The sequence below is a fragment of the Schistocerca serialis genome, chromosome 1, assembly GCF_023864345.2.
Source record: "Schistocerca serialis cubense isolate TAMUIC-IGC-003099 chromosome 1, iqSchSeri2.2, whole genome shotgun sequence".
Classification (NCBI taxonomy): Eukaryota; Metazoa; Arthropoda; class Insecta; order Orthoptera; family Acrididae; genus Schistocerca; species Schistocerca serialis.
In genome coordinates, this window is record NC_064638.1 from 788,301,297 (window position 1) to 788,322,520 (window position 21,224).

The window sequence follows — 21,224 nt, forward strand, 5'->3', positions numbered from 1 at the left end:
CCCGGATCGCATCGCGGACTTCCTCATCAGTCACCTCCGACATCAAGGCAATCGCCGCATCTCCTGGGATACCACCGAAGTTGAGCTGTGAGACTTCCTCGATCAACTCTGGGGAATGTGGAACTGCGGCGTAGAGCTGCCGGTAGTGGGCGTGAAGCACATTCCCTATGGCAGATTGTGTTACGTAGCGACGCCCTTCTTGATCCGTTAGGACGTGAATCAAATTTCGGCGTCGATTTTGTCGTACTTGGATGATATGGTACATCGACGGATGTTCATGAGGCATGCGATCAGCAGTACGAGATCGTACTATCGCCCCTTCCAAATGCCGTCGCATGAGATTGGAGATTTGGGCCTTAGCTTGGTTCATCCTTGTATGGCGCTCAGGGGAGGCTGGCATCGTGGAGCATTCTCGTAGGATCCTGTAGTAAAAGTCCATAGTGCTCTTCCTCCAGGCGACAACATCTTTGCCATAACGGATTAAAGTTTTTCGAAGAGCAGGTTTTGCACATTGGATCCACCAGGATATGGTAGACGGATACGTGGGTCGGCGTCTATTACATGTGATCCAAGTGTCTTCTATTAGAAGTCGGCAGTCAGGTGAATTAAGAAGTGCCGTGTTCAGTTTCCATAAACCACGTCCGTGCCATACTGCCTGTCTTGTGAGAACAACATCACAGAAGTAAGCCTCATGGTCTGAGAAAGCAACAGGCCAGATTTCAGCCTGTCGAGTGTGTTGAATTAGGGATCGCGAGATGTAGATGCGATCCAGTCGGCTAGAGGAGTGCGCAGTGTGGTACGTAAAGCCCAAAAGATCACCGTGAACATGTCTCCACGTGTCGACAAATTGTAGCCGCGTGACGACTGTTTCCAGAGCTGCGCATGGTGAGTGACGCGGCAATTGATCCTGAGGTCGCTGGGTGCAGTTGAAGTCTCCACCCATGATCCAGTCATCGTGTGGTCCCATAAAAAGGGGTGTGACTTCATTCGCGAAGAAGGCATTGCGTTCACGACGGTAGCTGGAGCCCGATGGCGCATAAATATTGATGATGCGTACACCAAAGAGAGTAAGGGCCATACCTCTGCCGCTGGGGAGGTATAGGACATCTTCGGCAGGAAGACCTTCGCGTAAGATGATGGCAACACCACTACCGGTGTCCGAAGCGGGAGAAAGATGCACCGTGAAGCCATGTGGTGGTGAAAAATCGGCGACATGCACTTCCTGAAAAAGCGCAATATCTATGTCCGCATCATAAATCATATCGCGGAGCAGCGCTAGTTTGTGGGGCGCACGAATGGTCGCCAGGTTAATCGTTGCGACACGATAATGCTGGTGTTGGAGTCCCACAGGCACAGGCGGGGCTTCTTCTTCAGGAGCGAGAGGTCGTCGATCTTGCCGGTCCGCTGAAGAGGCTGCTATTGTGGAGAGTTTGCGGGCGCGGGCGCAACCGATGGGGGTGCCCCATCATCAGCAGCGTCCGCCCCAGTCCCTTCGATCTCCACGTCGTCCGCCCAGGAGACTGATGCTGCGGTAGGGCATCGGCTGTGCACGTCATCAACGTGGAGAGGAGACGTAGTTTTCGTCTCATCGGATAGGCGCTCTTCAACGTCGACCTGTGGGGGCGACGGCGTCAGTAAGGAGGGGTGTTCGTTGCCAGTGGTCGCCTGTGGCGGGTCTTTTGCATCAGCCTTTCGGTCATCAAAGATCGGTTTGTCGTCCATCTTCGGGTCTGCATCCCCGGTATCCATCCGTAGAATGGATTCATCAGGGGGTGTACGGCTACGTTTCTTTCTCTTTCGTGTCGACCCTTGTTTTCGAACAAGTCGTTCAGAGTCCGATTGCGGATGGCTTTCGTCTGACTCCGGACCAGTCTGAAGGAAAGCAGAAGTAGGTACCACTCCCGGATCAACGTTCATCTCAGTAGCATTTTCAGTCACAGTGCTGCGATGATTCGGCAGGTTAGGATCTGGCGTCTGGGGCACCTCAGAAGGAATCTCAGGAGCGGTTGCATCTACCTGATCAGACGACGTCAACGGAGCAGGAAGACTCTGTGTAGACATGCTACCTTCCTGGGCAACCTTGGCGTATGTGACAGGGATCTGAGTCATCACCGCTGGGGACGCTTCCTCGCCGACCGGCGTCTGGATCAGGCGGCGTCGCATGCAGGCGGATCTGACGTGGCCTTCTTGTCCACATCCCGCACATGTTCGGGGTTGGCCGTCGTACATGACAATGGCTCGCACCCCGCCAATGGTCAGGTATGATGGAATATGTTTTTTCAGTTCAATTTTGACCTGACGCACGCCATTAAGGACATGGTAGGTCGTGAAGGTCTGCCATTTTTCCTCTACGTAACCGATGACGTTACCGTATGGTTGTAACGCAGAGACAACTTCGTCCTTCGGCACTTCAAAAGGTAGTTCAAACACCCTAATCGTGCGTTGACCGTACTCTGCGAGTTCAAGTGTTACAGCTCCGACGTGACCATCAGAGTATTTGAACTTAAGTCCATTGGCATGGCGGCGAATAACATCTTCACACACCTCGGTGTTTGTCATTTTAATATGAACGACACTACTCGTGATCGAAAAATGGATTCCGATGACGTGGTTAGGATCTAAACGAACTTCTTCACGTATGAACGTTTCAACTTCATGTGCACGAGGTCGCGCATGTTCAGCTGGGAAGGAAACTTTAAGGGTCGCACGGCGGTAAGCGCTCGACATGTTGTTCACGGTGGACGGACGCAAGCCTGAAAGCTACGACGCGGAAGTAAACAACGCCTGCAGCGGAACACTGGCCAGCTCGCGGGGCCGTCCGCACGCTGCCACGGCTGAGAGCCGACTTATCGGGGAGGATATTATGCAGGTAGCAATGATTAAATACAGGGAGCGAGAAGTTATGTACAGCTTGTTCAGAAACCACAGAGCTGTACTGAGAGGCGAAGGACATGAAAGGGAAGCTGTGGTTGAGAAGGAGTGAGACAGAGTTGTAGCCTATCTCTTATGTGATTCAATCTGTACATTGAGCAGATAGTAAAAGAAATGAAGGACAAATTTCGAAAAGATATTAATTTGAGAAAGAAAAAAAAACGTTGAGGTTTTCCAACGGCATTATAATTCTCTCAGAAACGGCGAAGGACTTCAGAGAGTTGTTGAACTGAGCAGATAATTTTTAAGACGAACATCAACAAAAGGATAACAATGGTAAGGTTATGTACTCTGTGAAATCAGGCGATGCAGATACATTAGGATATGACACTACAAATTTTGTTATTTGGGTAGGAAAATAATTGATGACGTCGGAAATAGGGAAGACAGGCTATAAGAAGAAAAGGGCTCCTGAAAAGGACAAATTTGTCAATAACAGAGATAACTACTCAAACTATTGACACTAATGTGCATTTCATGCAACTGTTTCACCATCACGATCGGCCTCATCTTAATGCGGCTGTTAGGCGCGTTAACATGGAGCTGGAGAGGGCGCTGATGGCGGCGTACGTGGGTCATATTTCAGTGGTGCCAGTTGGGTCTGTCAGTAGAATTGGTTTCACTAGGCATGGTCTGCACCTCAACAGGTATGGGAAGGGGAGGCTGGTGACAGTGGTTGGTGGTGGGATCACTCATGGAATAATTCCTGTAGTATTTGAAGTTAGAACTGCATCTTTCTTAGACTGAAGTCAGCTGGTAGGTATACCTGCTTAAAGGAAGTCATTCTAACTGAGGGCTCACCTTCAGAAGATGTCATGTTTTCAAGTACAGAAGGAATTAGCATATTTCAGCAAAATATAAAAGGTATTATAGATCAAGTTAGTAAACTGCTTATACATGTTTACTCTGAAATTATTGGTACGCCGGAGGACCACTTAAATAATTCGACAATTCAGAAACTTCCTTTACCAGGATACAGATTAGCTGGCTGCTTTTCAAGACATTCCTTGCGTGGTGGAGGAGTGGCTATGTACATAAAAAAGAGTATTCTATTTGATTCCATAGACGTATCACGCCACTAAACTGAACAAACATTGTGCAGGGGCAGTTGAATTTAGTGAAACTAAACTTTTATTAGCTTTTGTTTTAGGTCCCCTAACTCTGACTTCAGAGCATTTCTGCTCAAGATAGAGAGGATTCGTGATTCGCTATGTAGGAAGTACCAGAAATTAGTTATTTGTGGTGACTTCAATATAAATTTTGTATACGACGGTGGAAGAAAAAGGATGTTTGTAGATCTCCTAAATTCATATGACCTGCTGCAGACTGTGTTTTTTCGAACTAGGCTGCAGGGGAACAGTAGCATAGCCAGACAATATTTTTATTCATTCTTCATTACAAGATGGGCATTCTGTCAGTAAAAGGGTGAATGGCCTCTAGATCATGATTCACAAATTTTAAAGCTAAAACGCTTTTGGACTCAAACAAATTACAACCTATGTAGGACAGTTAATCCAACAGCAATAGAGAGTTTTTTAAACATTGTCAAGGAACAAGAGTGGCAGAACGTTTATAATGCCGATGAAATAGATGATAAATATGATGCTTTCCTTAACACATTTATCATACTCTTTGAGAGGTGCTGTCAATTAGAAAGTTCTAAGCGGGGTAGCAGCCGTAAAAGGCAGCCTGAGTGGCTGACTAGTGGGATAAGGATATCACTTAGAACAAAGTAAGAATTATATCAAAATGTTAGAAGCAGTCACAAACACGCTACAGTAGCTCATTACAAACAGTATTGTAAGGTGCTTAAAAAGGCAAAGAGTATGTGGTATGCAAATAGAACAGCCAATTCACAGGATAAAATTAAAACCATATGGTCAGTTGCGAAGGAAGTGTCTGGTAAGCAGCACAAGATCGACGATATAAAGTCAGTTCGTAGTAGAAATATTTCTGTTACTGATAAATCAGATATATGTACAGTATTTAACGATCATTTTCTGAGCATTGATAGTGAATTAAATTAAAATTATGTTTCTACAGGGAATCATATAATTTCCTTGGCAAACTCCTTTCCGAGATTGATGTTTGAAATACTCCTGTGTTATACCGACATGGAGGAGATTGAGTCAATACTTAAATCACTGAAGACTATGGACTCTCATGGCTATAATCGAGTGCAGAGGAGAATATTAAAGCACTGTGCTACACATGTTAGCCCTGTATTTAGTCATATCTGTAATTCCATTAGGAATTACTTTAGGAACGGTCAGTTTCCTGAACGATTAAAGTACTCAGTAGAAAAGCCGCTTTATAAAAAGGGAGAAATGGATAATGTAGACCATTTTAGATCTATTTCTATGCCATCAGTGTTTGATAAAGTTATTGAAAGGGCTGTGTATGTAAGGATAACTGATCATTTTATATCGCACGATTTGCTATCCAATGTACAGTTCGGCATTAGATGTCGTTTAACAACTGAAAATGCTACATTGTCTTTTCTCTGTGAGGTACGGGATGGATTAAACAAAAAGTTTCGAAAGCTAAGCATGTTTTTTGATTTAACTAAGGCGTCTTATTGTGTTGATCACAAAATATTGCTCCAGAAGTTGGACCATTATGGAATATGGGGGACTAGCTCACAATTGGTTCACCTCTTACTTCAGCAACAGACAGCAAAAGGTTATTATTCACAATGTTGAGAGTGACGTGGGGTCTGAGTGGGGGTACGATCAAGTGGGGGTGCCCCAGGAGTCAGTTTTGGGTCCACTCCTGTTCCTTATTTATATAAATGATGCGCTCTCTAGTATAATGGGTAGATGCAAAATATTTCTGTTTGCTGATGACACTAGCTTGATAGTAAAGTATGTTATGTGCAACATTGTCTCCGTTTCAAATAGTGCAGTTCATGATCTAGGTTCGTGACTTCTAGAAAATAACCTAACGCTACATCACAGTAAGACTCAGTTTTTACCGTTTCCAACACACAATCCCACCAAACCTGACGTTTTAATTTCACAAAATGGGCGTAGGATTAGTGAACCTGAACAGATTAAATTTCTAGGTGTTCAGATAGATAGTAAACTGTCATAGATAGCCTATGTTCATTATCTTGTTCAAAGACTTAATGCTGCCATTTTTATTATTCGAACGGTTTCTGAAACTAGTGATCGATCAACACGAAAATCAGTCTACTTTGCTTATTTTCATTCGCTTATGTCGTATGGTATTATATTTTAGGGTAACTCTTCCTATTTTAAAAGAATGTTTTTGGCTCAGGAACGGGCAGTTCGGGTAGTAAGTGGTGTAAGTTCACGAACATCTTGTCGACCCCTGCACACCAGTCTGGGTACTTTGACATTGGTCTCTCAATATATATATTCCTTACTGCCATTTCTTGTTAACAACATTAGCTTATAGTGCTGGATGGAATCGACGCTTTGAACCCAGCAGGACTGTCCATAAATCCGTAAGAATACGGGAGAGGGGGGGGGGGGGGGGGGGGAAAGGAGGGATGGTGTTGGAAATCTCTTTTAAACAGCACATTGCAAGGCATCCCACATATGTTCAATAATTCTCAGAAGAGTATGGCTGGAGCCACTGTGTAGCAGTTCTGGACGTGGGGGGTGTCACATTCACCTGCTAGAATTGTCCAAGTCCGCGGAATGCACAATCGACAGGAATGTATGTAGGTTCAAATGGCTCTGAGCACTATGCGACTTAACTTCTGAAGTCATCAGTCGCCTAGAACTTAGAACTACTTAAACCTAACTAACCTAAGGACATCACACACATCCAGGCCTGCGGCAGGATTCGAACCTGCGACCGCAGCGGTCGCTTGGTTCCAGACTGCAGCGCCCAGAACCGCACGGCCACTCCGGCCGGCAATGTATGTAGGTGACCAGACAGGATGCTTACTTAAGTGTCTCCTGTGAGAGTGGTTTATAAATGTATCAGGGGTCCCATATCACTCCAACTGCACCTGCCAACACCATTACAGAGCCACGACCAGTTTGCACAGTCCCCCGATGACATGCAGGGTCCATGGAGTCATGAGGTTGTCTCCATACCCGTACACGTCCGTCGGCTCGATAGCATTTTAAACGAGACTCGTCCGACCAGCAACATGTTCAAGTCATCAACAGTCAAATGTCAGTGTTGACGGGCCCAGGCGAGGCTTAAAGCTTTGTGTCGTGCAGTCATCAGGGGTACACGTGTGGTCCTGCGGCTCCGAAAGCTCATATCGATGATATTTCGTTGAATGATTCGCACGCTGACAATTGTTGATGTTCCAGCATAGAAACCTGCAACAATTTGCGAAACAGTTGCACTTCTGTCACGTTCTTCAGTCGTCGTTGGTCCCGTTCTTGCAGGATCTGTTTCCAGCCGCAGCAATATTGGAGATTTGATTTCTTACCGGATTCCTGATATTCTCGGTGCACTCGTGAAATAGTCGTACGGGGAAATATCCACGTCATCGCGATCTCGGGGATGTTGTGTCCCGCCGCACGTGTGCCAACTACAACACGACGTTGTAACTCACTTAAATCTCGAAATGTTCAAATGTGTGTGAAATCTTATGGGACTTAACTGTTAAGGACATCAGTCCCTAAGCTTACATACTACTTAACCTAAATTATGCTAAGGACAAACACACACGTCCATGCCCGAGGGAGGACTCGCTAATCCCGCGCGGCACTTAAATGTCGATAACCTGCCATTGTAGCTAACAACTGCTCCAGACACTTGTTGTCCTACATAGGCGTTGCCGGCCGCAGCGCCGTATTGTAATTGTTTACGTACCTCTGTATTTGAATACGCATGACTATAACAGTTTAATTGGCTCTAAAGTGTAGAGTATTGCTTGTCAGTGTACGATCCTTACGAGGGACTTATTAACTGGGAACATCAAAAGAAGAACAGCGCTTTCAGTTCCGAGTTAGTAACTGAATTCACGGAGATGCTTATTCAGCTCCAGAGCAGATCTTGAAGAAAATCTATCCGAGAAGCGTTCAGACACGAAGTACTTCGAGAAGGGATACTGATGAGGCAAAGCGCAGTGCCCGGTGTCTAACATGAGACTGATTGGTGCCTAGTGGCATTGTGGGCATGTGAGTCGGAAAGTAAATATAAGCGGAGATGAATAGGGAGCCATCCTAGCGGCGACAGCGGCGGGAAATGAGGAAATCCACACACATTATCCGCTTTATCAAATAGCAGATTGCAATGGCCCGACGCCCAGGAACGTGCTTCTCGGAAACGGCGAAACTGGTCGGCTCTTCGCCTGATGGTGTCGTGAGTATCTGTCGGAGGTGGTAGAATGTCGACGAAATCACGAGTGGGCGAATTCTATGTCTGAACGCAGATATCGGACGCCTGCGCGCTCTGTTAATCAGGTCAGGCTACGACCTGTGGAGACCTGATGACTCTGCTGGTGCAGGCACAGGCGTCTCGGAGAATGCTGTTTGGAGCATAATATTATACAATGAATTTTGCAGCACACGACCACTGCGTGTTGCCATGTTGATCCAGCGACATCATCAATTACGACTGTAGAACATGCACATCACGACGGACGCAGGCCGGTGGGAGCAATGTTATACTATGGGGGACTTTTACCTAGTCTTCCATGGGGTCCATCACAGTAATCGAAGGCTTCATGACAGATATCGACTACGTGAACATTCTAGTTTGAGTCTTCCCCGAGGGAGACAGCATTCAGCAGCTGCATAAATATAAGTGGTAGAAGGCCACAATCGTGCTACAGTGGCTTGAGGTGCGTGGCAGTAAACTGACGTTGATATTTAAGCCAACAAATACGCTTGATCTGAATTCTTTGGAACACCCGCAAGCCACCGGCCCGTAATATACAGCAATCGCGTGACCTGTGCGTAGGCATCCGGTGCCGCATACTTCCGGAAACCTGCCAAGAACTTGTCGAATGCATGCCACCCAGAATTATGTTAAAATGTGAACCAATATGCTATTTCTGCAGTGTCTTCCGAAATGACCATTTTGGTAAGGTCAGGCCTCGTTCTTTCTGGATGGCATTGGTCGATGGAACATGGTAGGTATTACAGAACAGCAGTTAACTACCGCACGTTACACCCCAAGAGAAATATAGAACGAGATGTAGACACGTGCTGCGGAACGTGTCACATTTTAATGTAGAGGACAAGACTAATAGCGATCTACATCTACATCCATACTCCGCAAGCCAGCTGACGGTGTGTGGCGGAGGGCTAGTGCTTACAGTACTCATAAAACTGATGATGTTTTGTAAATTTTAGAAACAACTGTGATACAAATTCAACTACATGCTTACAGCACTATTCAAGCCCAATGAGAAATGACAGCAAGAACCTCCTTGCATAATTAAATGAGCAACATGACGAAGAGCAATTTATAAACAACGGTGTGGTTGTATCATTACTACCAATAATTGTCCCTTTTTTCATAATTGTTGCTTTTTCCCCCTCTGTGTGTCTTTCGTGGCTGACGATACATATCTATGTTACCTTCGTTCATTCCAAAATGTTATAGGCAAGATATTTGAACTTTCCAGTCAGATCGGTATTCTTACTCGTTTCAAAGTGATCTAATCATCGACAGGACATTAAATTCTAATCTTCCATTGTCTCCCTTTTCTTATCTTTCTGTATATGTCCCTTTTTTAGATTACAGTTCGTGTGCTGATAATTTCAAACAGCTTAATACATTAACTATAGTTATTGTGTATAAGGCGTTCAAAGTACTAGTACTAGCAGGTAAATGAGAAGGTAAGTTAGTCCGCTTTGAGAAAAGCCGACAAATTATAGATTAAAGGGTACAGAGATAAGTTTATGTATTAAACTCTTGAATAACATTCCACTTAAAACTAAAAATTTAAAGAAAATTCGTTTTAATAATGCCAGCGACGTCAGTACGCCCAGTGTCCGTAATTCTTCTTAGATATCTAACTAATCGATGAGTTAACATGCTGAAAGATACAATTAGTTTTATTAAGGTAATCTGTTTCGACAAATTATTTATGTATTGGATGCCATAGAGATAACTATTATGCAGGGAAAGTTTTTGAGGCTTTTATTGCGGCATGTTGGTTTATGCTCCATAACACCGTAAAAATAAAAGAGCACATGCGTGCATTCGTTACGTCAGATCTCCGTCACACCATATAAACGAATATCTCTAACAATAAAACCTGAATAACGAACCGATAAATGGCCGGCCGAAGTGGCCGTGCGGTTAAAGGCGCTGCAGTCTGGAACCGCAAGACCACTACGGTCGCAGGTTCGAATCCTGCCTCGGGCATGGATGTGTGTGATGTCCTTAGGTTAGTTAGGTTTAACTAGTTCTAAGTTCTAGGGGACTAATGACCTCAGCAGTTGAGTCCCATAGTGCTCAGAGCCATTTGAACCATTTGAACCGATAAATTGCTACGGTAACATAGTCAATCTTCTAACGCCAGCTACACGACTAAGTGTGTCCATTATCTTTTGATAGAGAGTAACGGTGAAACATGTTACTGGCCACCCAGATTTAATTTTTACCTTATTTCCATAAATGACTTAAGACGAATGCTTGGTTGGTTGCGTTGCAATACCGACGGCAGGTTACCAAACCCTTCTTCGTCCAGTTCTACTTTGTGATCGATCACCAAGGACATCGTCGTAAGCGGAACGTTGTGCCTAATGTTCCTTTTTCTCCTTACACCTTTTTATAATACTGTTCTGTCTACGTTAGACAATCGTAAGAACGAAAGGACCTAAATGATAAAAAATTTCGCAGTTACGTTGTTCGACGTAAGCTGACTGCCATCCATACACATTTCTAAACAAATAAAGAAATGCTGACGCAAGCCATCAATAACACGTATCCCCGTATGCCTATCCTACACAAATATTCCTCAAGCCACTGTACAGTGAATGACAAACATTTCACCAGTATTTTCGGCCTACTTATAAATTCCATTCGCGTACTGGCGACGGAAAAAATGAGTGTATAAATTCACCTGTACGTGACTCGACGAATAAAGTATTCTCTTAATTGGAAATGGTTTGCGACGACAGAGATCGTTAGGTCACAAACACATGCAAACATAAACTAAAATTAAAAATGGAAATTTCGGAATAAAGTGCAACTGGCACGTTCTAAGATGAGTCAAGCAATATAGTACTCTCTCCGTCACTCATATATGGGAAATTCTAGCTTACGTTGGAGCTCAAGTCATCATGATCATTAGTTCACAAAACTGAACAATAAAAGTTCAAACTACTAAATTCATGTAGAAAAATATTTATTTATTTATTTATTTAACCTGGCAAGATTAGGGCCATCAGGCCCTCTCTTACATCTAATCAGGCATTCTACTTATTTTACATTCATACGTTTTAGTAGGCATGTTAAACTACATCTAGTACAAAAAGTGAAATAAACAATTAGAAAGGTACACCTGGAAAAATACATACATATAGAGTTTATATTCGTAGATCATAAGTACTGTTATAATTAGACACTATTGAAGAGACAAATTTTAGATAGGAGTGCTGGCAGCAGGGAGTATGAGGGAGACTCATGGTGAAGGGAGGAGAAGAATAGACATGATGAAACATAATTAAGGAAATATAAAGGAAAAGAAGATTGCCTGGCTAATAGAGATAGATGAAGGGGAAGGCATCTCAGGAGCAAGATAGAAGACGCTAGCTTTGCTATTTGACAGATGAGAGGATTGGCCTGGTACATTAATTTTGTGGAGAACTTTATGAGGATGATAGTAGGAAATGCTTCAACTTCTTCTTAAAAGCAGCAGGAGATTGAATTTTGCGCAAGGTAAGGGGCAGTTTGTTCCAGAGGCGGACAGCGGCAACTGAGAAGGAGTTTGCAAAAGTTTTTGTTTTGTGAGTGGGCACAGTTAGGATACCAAATAAGAGTGACCTCGTGTTTCGATTATGATGGCATGACAGGTTTTTAATCTCTGAAGCAAGGTACTGGGGTGCTTGCGCGACGAGGAGTCTGTGAAGTAGACATAGAGTGTGGTAGTCACGCAATTTGTCCGGCCGCAACCACTTTAGCTCGGCGTATGAAGCACTAACATGATCATATCGGCGAATGTTGCAGGTGTAACGCACACAGGCATTCATGGTTAGCTCTAGCCGTCTTTTGTTTTCACCACTCGTGCCTTGTTGAATCACATCACAATAGTGGAGGTTCGGTAGAACGAGTGCTTGCACGAGCTGGCGTATCAAGTCCTGTGGAAATATGTTCCGAAACTTTTTGAGAGCATAGAGACAAGCAGACGTCTTTCGGCACACTGCGACTGTATTCTCCGCCCAGTTGAGATGCTCATCCAAAGTTACACCCAAGTTCTTCACTGTTTTCTGATATGGTATTGGAGTACCGTCGAGTAGAATAGGAGGTAGCCGTTCGCGGAAATCTGAACTTATTAATTTCTGATGGGCTATTAAGATTACTTGCGTCTTTTTTGCATTTAGTTTAAGCCCCAGGCTTTTCGCCCATGTCACTACCGAAGACACATCATCATTCATCTGAGCGATTGCAGTGTTTACATCTTCAGGTCTGACGCTTAGGTAGAGCTGGAGGTCGTCGGCATAGAAATAATATTTACAGGAAGACAGAACCGACGAAATATCGTTGACATATAAAGAAAACAAAAGTGGTCCTAAGACTGATCCTTGTGGCACTCCCGAGGAAACATGTTTCCAGGAAGATTTTTCATTTACGCAGACAACACATTGCTGTCTGTCTTTTAAGTAGCTTTCAAACCATCTCATTGCACTATCAGAGAAATTAAGCTGTTGCATTTTTCTGAGCAATATGTCAAAGTTAACAGTGTCAAAAGCTTTGCTGAAGTCCAGTAGCGTCAATATTGATGCCTTTCGATTGTCGATGGCACATTTCAGGTCATCTGTTACTTTAATTAGAGCAGTGTTTGTGCTGTGATGTTTACGGAAACCGGATTGAAATTTGTCATAAAGGCTGAATTGGTCGGTAATCACTAGGCAGTTGCGGGTTTTCGATCTTAGGGATGGGTCGAATTATGCTTCTTTTCCATGCAGTGGGGTATATTCCGTTCACGAGGGAAAAATTAAATATGTCAGTTAAGACAGGTACTAAGATATCGGCAACATTCTTAATCATGGTTATACCGATACTGTCGTTGCCTATTGCATCAGAAGAGATGCTCATTATTGCTTTTCTTGCCGTATTTGTTGTTACATGTTTTATATGGAAGCTATCGTTGTTAGTTATCCTGTTTGGGGATTCTTGTGTACGGTAATTATCAGCCGTGCTGGTATTCAGAGGTGCAGAGAAGAATTCATTTAATTCGTTAGCTGACACATGAAAAGTAGTTTCCGATTTTGCCTTTCCGACCCCCAATCTACGGAGATTCTTCCATAGAGTCGTGGGCGTCAGATCGCTGCATACAAGGGAGCGAGCGTGCCTGATTTTAGCATTGCGAATGCATTGTTTCACTCTGTTCCGTAGCTTTCTGTATTCTTCGAAACGCTCGGGTTTCGGATCTGCCTGGAAACGCCTGTGGGCAGCATCCCTATTAGTCATCATTTGACGTAATTCAGCTGTCACCCATGGAGCAGGAGATTTTCTTACACGGATTGTGTGCACTGGTGCATGTTTGTCATAGAGGGCAGTGAGTTTATCACCAAGTTCATTAATTTTGCCGTCGATTGTAGGTTCTCTGGTTATTTGATGCCATGAGATTTCTGAGCAATCGGCTGTTAGAGCGTCAAGGTCAATACGTTTCATGTTCCTACAAGTTATGTAACGCGATTTGATCCTTGGGGGCTGCACAGAGTAGGCCAGGAATATTACATCATGTGCTGAGAGGCCAGGGGCCGATGTTTGACCAACATCTCTTACTTTGTCAGTCTGTTTCGTTGCGATTACGTCTATAAGAGTATGACTGTGCGCCGTATGGTGTGTAGGTTGTAATGGATGAATGTTCATGCTATTGCAACTAAACAATCTTCTTAGGTTTATTGTTGAGGGAGTGTCTCTTAGCAGGTCTACGTTCAAGTCACCCATTACGATGACATGTTCGTATTGACACTGGAGTGAATGTAATTCCGACTGGAAGGAACTCATTGAGTTTATTTTTGGCGGCTTGTACACGACGCCAGTCAAGAATTTCCGACTTTGTATATTTATTTCAATGAACATGAATTCAGCCTCTTTTTCTTCAGCAGGATTTGACGTACATAAGACTTTCGTTTTGAGATCTGTTCGTATATACGCGCCGACCCCGCCACCTCGCTTTTTTGATCTGTCTGCCCTAAGAAATGTGTACCCTGGGAGATGAATAGATGCAGTGGATATGTGTGGTTTCAACCACGTTTCGGATAAGAGGATTACGTGGTAGTTTAGTTGGTTGAAGAGGAGGCTAAGTTCTTCGTAATATGCAGGTAAAGACTGGATGTTGCAGTGAGCTGCTAAAAGCTCTGACGCGTTCCGCTGAGCAGCCTGGAGTAGGGTGGCAGACTGGTTTGTCCCTTTGTTAGGCACTACCCGCCGCGAGGGGCACTGGCCGGTGCTTCCGCCAAGTGACATAACACAGGGGTGTCCGAGATTTTGCGCGCCCCGTTTGTGACTCCGCGAGTGCCGAAAGAAAGGCGACTGCAAGAGATTTCCTGAGGTTCCGGGAGTATATAAAATGGATTAGTGGTATTCGGTGCAAGGAGAATATGACCAATAATAGTGACGGCTGTGTGTCACTGTGTATCCTATGTCGTAAGAGGAGAAATGCAATTAGCGTATTTGAAACAGGTTAGGGTGGAAATAAGGGAAAGGGGAGTGATTTAATAGGCCAATGCTGCCAGCAGAGAGAAGTAAGCTTAATAATTAATAGATTATCGTAGGAAGCTAGAATTAACATGAAATTTACTAAAGTGATACTGGTAGTGATTATCGTAGGAAGCTACGATTAAATTGAAATTTGCTAAAGTGATACTGATGGTGATTTTTGTTATGAACAATTTAAACCGAAGAGATGGGTGATTGATGAACTAAAGGAGAGACTAATAATTGCAATAGAACTATTACAGAATGGAAGAGAATATACTGAGAAAATGAAAAAAGTATTAGCAGTAACTAAAATTAAGTATTGGTTAGAGCTACAGACACGTTATACCCAAGAAAGAACCATTATAAATCAAGGAAATAATACAAACTCTGACGTCTATTATAAAAGTAAGTGACTGAAGACAACATTCCAAACACATTACTACTTTTACACTTGAAAATTATTTAGAATTTACTACCAGTGAAGTCTACGTAAAAGCAATTTAGGTCCTTGTAGAGGTTCTTTTTAGGGATCTGAAACTCAGTCAGCAAAAATGGAGCCCTCGTAGGATCACACTGTGTTGCCCGCCTGTGTGTCCGACAATTGAAAATATGTCTTCTCAGGAACGCGTAGACGTATCAAATACAACCTTGTGTCACATATTAACATCTACGGTTCCCTGTGGCACTGAAGCTTCTAAGTCATACACTCAAAAGACGCCACATATTTTGATATGCTTAAACTCACACGTAAAAACCTACAATATGTTCCCCGTTGGCCTAGAATCATGAGATTTGACAGTAAGAAAGATTTTACAGTACGACTAAAGGAAAAATCCTAAAATTGTTAATTTGTAATTACACTACCCGAAAAAAAAATTTTAGTCAATTGTTATCCGACTGTCTGTCAATTCACCTGATAACACCTACTTTCCTCAGCAACGAGTAGACGTATCAAGCTAAAATTTGTGGAGCATATTGCCTATATTTCTTTGTTGGTGTAGTAAACGTAAGTTTCTAAGTAAATGAAACCAAAAGATACAGCCGTATTTCGATATTCGCAGACTCACTCATTAAAATCAACAGGTTACTTCCCTTGACGTAAAATCATGAAATTTGGCAGGAAGCAAGATGTCACAGTAACGTAAGGGAAAAAATCAGAAAACTGTCAATTAGTAATTACGTCACGGGAAACAAATATTTTTCTTGTTATCTGTTATCCTACTTCAGACCTGCCAGTATCAATGTCGATAAGAGGCAATAATAGTCGGGATTTTCGATTCCCGGGTTAGATGAACTGCCTGTATAGACAATTAAGTTTGTACGGGACACTGAAAGCGCGAGTTCTACTAGCAGCTGGCAAATTTTTTTCTTCTGGCTTTGTGTGTAGCGACACGTTGTGGTTACGCACCGTTGCAATGCATAACGTCCTACTTTCACATTAAAATTTGATGGTAGCCTCTAGCCGGAACTAGTTATCTGAGAAGTTATACACTGAAGTGCCAAAGAAACTGGAATTGGCATCCGTATTCAAATACAGAGTTATGTAAACAGGCAGAATACGGCGCTGCGATCGGCAACGCCTTTATAAGACAACAGGTGTCTGGCCCAATTGTTAGATCGGTTACTTCTGCTACAATGGCAGGTTATCGAGATTTAAGTAAGTTTCAACATGCCGTTACAGTCGGCGAACGAGTGATACAACACAACATCTCCGTGGTAGCGATGAAGTGGGGTTTTTCCCGTACGACCATTTCACGAGTGTACCGAGAATATCAGGAATCCGGTAAACATCAAATCTACGACAGATCCTGCAAGATCTGGACCAACGACGACTGAGGAGAATCATTCAATGTGACAGAAGAGCAACCCTTCAGCAAACTGCTGCAGATTTTAATGCTGGGCCATCAGCAAGTGCCAGCGTGCGAACCAACCAACGAAAAATCATCGATATGGGCTTTCGGTGCCGAAGGCCCACTCGTGTAGCCTTGGTGACTGCAAGAGACAAAGCCTTACGCCTCGCCTGGGTCCATCAGCATTGACATTGGACTGTTGACGACTGGGGACATATTGTCTAGTAGGACGAGTCTCGTTTCAAATTGTATCGAGCTGACGGACGTGTACGGGTATGGAGACAACCTCATCAATCCATGGATCCTGCTTGTCAGTAGAGGACTGTTCAAGCTGGTGGAGGCTCTGTAATGGTGTGGAAAGTGTGCAGTCTGCTACGTCTAGATACGACTCTGACAGGTGACAGGTACATAAGTATCCTGTCTGATCACCTGCATCCATTCATGTCCATTGGACAACACCAGCAGTAAAGTGCGATACGGCACACATACTGAATTGTTACAGAGCTGTTCCACGGACACTCTTTTGAATTTAAACACTTCCGCTGGCCACGAAATTCCCTAGACATGAACATTATTGCGCATATCTGGGATAACTTGCGAACTGCTGTTCAGACATTATTCGAGTCCATCCCATGTTGTATTGTGGTAGTTATGCATGTTCGCTGAGGCTTACACGATGTTAGGTGTATTATGTGGAGAGACAACGCTAAAATTAAAAAAAAGCAGGACTGGCAATAAAAAATAGTCACTCCTAACGTGGCTAGTGGTAGCACGTTGAGAATTACTGGGTGGAAACGTAAAAGGTGGTACTTCCTTACAAGTGTGACAGCAAAGCAGACCAGAGTGGCGAAGGGTAGAAGCAGCCCGAGGAAGTGACTAAGACGGAGTAACAGGCTAGCGGAAGTCAGACTATCTTGTGGACTGTGTGACATCTTGTAATCGTGACAAGTAGCGCTGGGTTGCTCCCTTTACAAGTCAGAATAATAATGAATTTTATTACATAATAATACTTAATCGTTTAAAAAATCAGAGCCTAGTAGAACACTGTGCGGCTTTAAGTCTGAACGCTTATTCAAAGTCAACTGTCAATTTTTTTTCAATAAAAATTTCTACTTTCCACTGTATTCAAAATATGCCTTTCTCCTTTTTTGTAAAGTATTTTAACATTTTGTGAAGCACCTAGGTAGTGAACTCAGATATAAGGGAAAAGCTGTGTGTAAATGACTATAATGAAGTGGGTATGTACTGTGTCGCAGGCAGTAATTCTCCTGACAAATGTACATAGCAAACTGGTAGTTCATTTCAGAAAAGACTCCGAGAACACCTTAACTTAAATAACACGGATCTGCAATAAAAACGCAGTTAAGAGCAAAGCGGGACACAGTAGGGCAAACCCCTCAGAAAATTTAAAAATGCTTCATAAAAAAGGAGAAAGCCATATTTTCTTCACCCTTACGTCACCCGTGTTGGACTTTTCCAGAGAACTGTGACTATTTATGTCAGTAAGATTTCCAATAAAAGAATTACGTGCGTCATTAAGTTTCGAGTCATGTCGAGGCGGAACAGTGATATTATGTTACGTTTTTGCTAGCTGTATACACACAGTTGTTCTTTGCTGTTTCATTTTGTCACAAAAAACGTATAACAGCCACTTGTTAGCGTTATATCGCACTGTTGCTGTTGCTGTGATCTTCAGTCGAGAGACTGGTTTGATGCATTTCCATGCTACTCTATACTGTGCAAGCTTCTTCATCTCCCAGTACCTACTGTAACCTACATCCTTCTGAACCTGTCTAGTGTATTGATCTCTTGGTGACCCTCTACAATTTTTAACCTCCGCGCTGCCCTCCAATGCTAAATTGGTGATCCCTTGATGCCTCAGAGTATGTCCTACCAACCGATCCCTTCTTATAGTCAAGTTGTGCCTCAAATTTCTCTTCTCCTCGATTCTGTTCATTACCTCCTAATTAGTTATGTGATCTACTCATGTAATCTTCAGCATTGTTCTGTAGCACTACATTTCGAAAGCTACTATTCTCTTCTTGTCTAAAGTATTTATCGTCCACGTTTCACTTCCATACATGGCTACACTCCATACAAATACTTTCAGAAACGGCACTAACACCACAAATTTTAAAAGGTAATAGAGATACCTACAATCTTTTCCACGGCATGGTTCATCATATAAATGCATTTTTAACTTAGTTTCAACCTTGTTGTTGGTATATTTTAGATATGACTTTTATTAAGTTCGATATGCACTAAGGTGAGTGTTGTGTACATTGTTCCGCGTAGTCAGTGCGTACACAACTTTCCCACTAGAGCGCGCCCCGCTAAGCACAACAGCGCTCGTCCGTGTCCGCACTAAGAGATGGTGCTGTCTTAGAGACGGACCAAATTCTGCTTCCTCCGATCCGCGTATTAATATGTAAGCAGCCAATGAGATTGCTGCCAACGTAGAACCTTTCCTCCTCGCGGATCACACACGCGCAGTGATACCTTAACGCTTGAGGTATTATAACGAATGTACAGACCTCCGATTAGTCAGTCTGCCTTAGTCTGCATTAGTCTGTAGTCAAGTTTCAGTCTGCGCCTAATAAGATTACCATATTCCTCTACATAGCCATGATGAGAAATGTATAGACATTTTGTCAAGTATCAGAGAAATGTGAGAATATGATTAACGTACCAAGACCAAGGGAACTTCAGATTGTCAATTGTAAATAGCATCCAGAATCAAGTTATGTAAGGTTTATGATTGTTACTATTTTAATAAATGTATGTGAAAATTAATCAAGTTCTGTTTAAAGTTGGTCTCCCGTCAATCCGCTACTCTAAGCGTGCAAGTGGCATTTATATCGTCTGACCTAACGGCAGAAAAACACGCCACGATAAGACCGCGAGACATATTGCTGACACTCGCCTACTTTGTTAGAGCGACAAGTCAAATAATCTGATGGTGTGTGTACCGAAGGTCTCACACAGTACGGACACCACAGTGAGACACTGTATATTACTCTGTACCATGTAGGTTAAACCTGATGATGCGGCTTTAAAAAGGCCGCGAAACCGATTGTGTATCAATATAACAAGAATCCCAGCTGTCAGCGGAATTCTTAACATAACGCCTTTCAACAGCTTCGGATGGCCGCAATATAAAATACGTTGTACAGAATAGGAATTTCCTCTCTCGCTAGCCAGGAGCAGCAGCAGGAGTGGATTGCCACTGTGAAGAGTTAGTGTGAGGCGCGCTGCGTGTTGCAGATCCGGTCGCACTGCTCGTACCCGTGCGAGTGCGGGCCGCGGCCGCCGTCGTGCCCGGCCGGCGTGTCGCTGGTGCGCGACGGCTGCGGCTGCTGCGCCGTGTGTGCGCGCCAGCAGGGCGACGCCTGCGACGGCACCGCCCTCTGCGACGAGCGGCGCGGCCTCGTCTGCCAGTACCCGCACCGCACCGCCTCCACCGGCGTCTGCCAGGGTGAGCCACTCTGCACTGCTCTGCCCACTCGTCATCCCCAGCACCGCAACGAAGGCATATTGAAGTTCTTGATGAAATAATTTACCAACAGCCGTATGTTTCGTAGAAGCTCATTTTATTTTATGAACTCCTATGTGCTACCAGTTTCGGCATTACATTGATGTCATCTTCACGCCCCACTTGTCATAGTCGCAAAATCGCTATACTCGTAAAGGACCATATAACTGGATCCGTGCCGGCAGGAGTGGCCGTGCGGTTCTGAGCGCTACAGTCTGGAACCGAGAAACCCCTACGGTCGCAGGTTCGAATCCTGCCTCGGGCATGGATGTGTGTGATGTCCTTAGGTTAGTTAGGTTTAATTAGTTCTAAGTTCTAGGCGACTGATGACCTCAGAAGTTAAGTCGCATAGTGCTCAGAGCCATTTGAACTGGATCCGTGAATCAATCGTCCTGCAACAGTTCTTGGTGGCCAGGCGACACAGACTGGAAAAAAGCATACTGAAGTATACTTGCGGCACATGAAAAATAGTCCAATTGGTTTTGCTCTACTGCTAAATATGATTTCACGTTTGGGGAAGAAAATGAGTCTGTAATTGGCAGATGCTGAAGTGAAACAGGAGACTCTGAAACCTCCATCAGCGCTACAGTTCTTTTCACAGTGGTATGAAGGAAAACAAAGACAATACAATACGGGTTTCCAATGCTTGCAATTTATATTGAGGTGATAAAAGTCATGCGACAGTGATATGCACATACATAAATGGCGGTATTATTGGGTACGCAAAAGGTCAATGCATCAGCGGAGATATCATTTTGACTCAGGTGATTTATGTGGAATGGTTTCCGACGTGTTTATGGCCGCAGACTTCGAATGCAGAATGATATGTAGCGGCACCACCGATTAGGATAGGGAAAGTTAGTTTTGTGCAATATTCGGAGCACGAGTTACAGCCAGGTGCGGGTCGGATTGCAGTAACTTACGCATACCAGCAGTTACGAAGCAAAATAGAGGCCACAGGGGCGTAGAACTGCTGCAGAGGGCGCAGACAGCAGTTTCAATGGCGCAAGTCACAGGCAGAAGGGGGCCACTAGATAACCTAAGTGTTATGCGTACATGATGCGAACAAGCGTGCTTGGCAAAACAGAGGT

At 43.8% G+C, this 21,224-nt stretch overlaps 1 protein-coding gene across 1 annotated transcript in view; it reads left to right on the forward strand.

Annotated features, from left to right (window-relative positions):
* LOC126433663 (CCN family member 4) overlaps nucleotides 1-21,224 on the forward strand; it is a 383,910-nt gene that overhangs the window by 250,961 nt on the left and 111,725 nt on the right. The window contains exon 3 of the mRNA XM_050090450.1: nucleotides 19,866-20,076. Within this exon, the coding sequence (XP_049946407.1) occupies nucleotides 19,866-20,076 (211 nt within the window). The remainder of the gene's footprint in view (nucleotides 1-19,865; nucleotides 20,077-21,224) is intronic.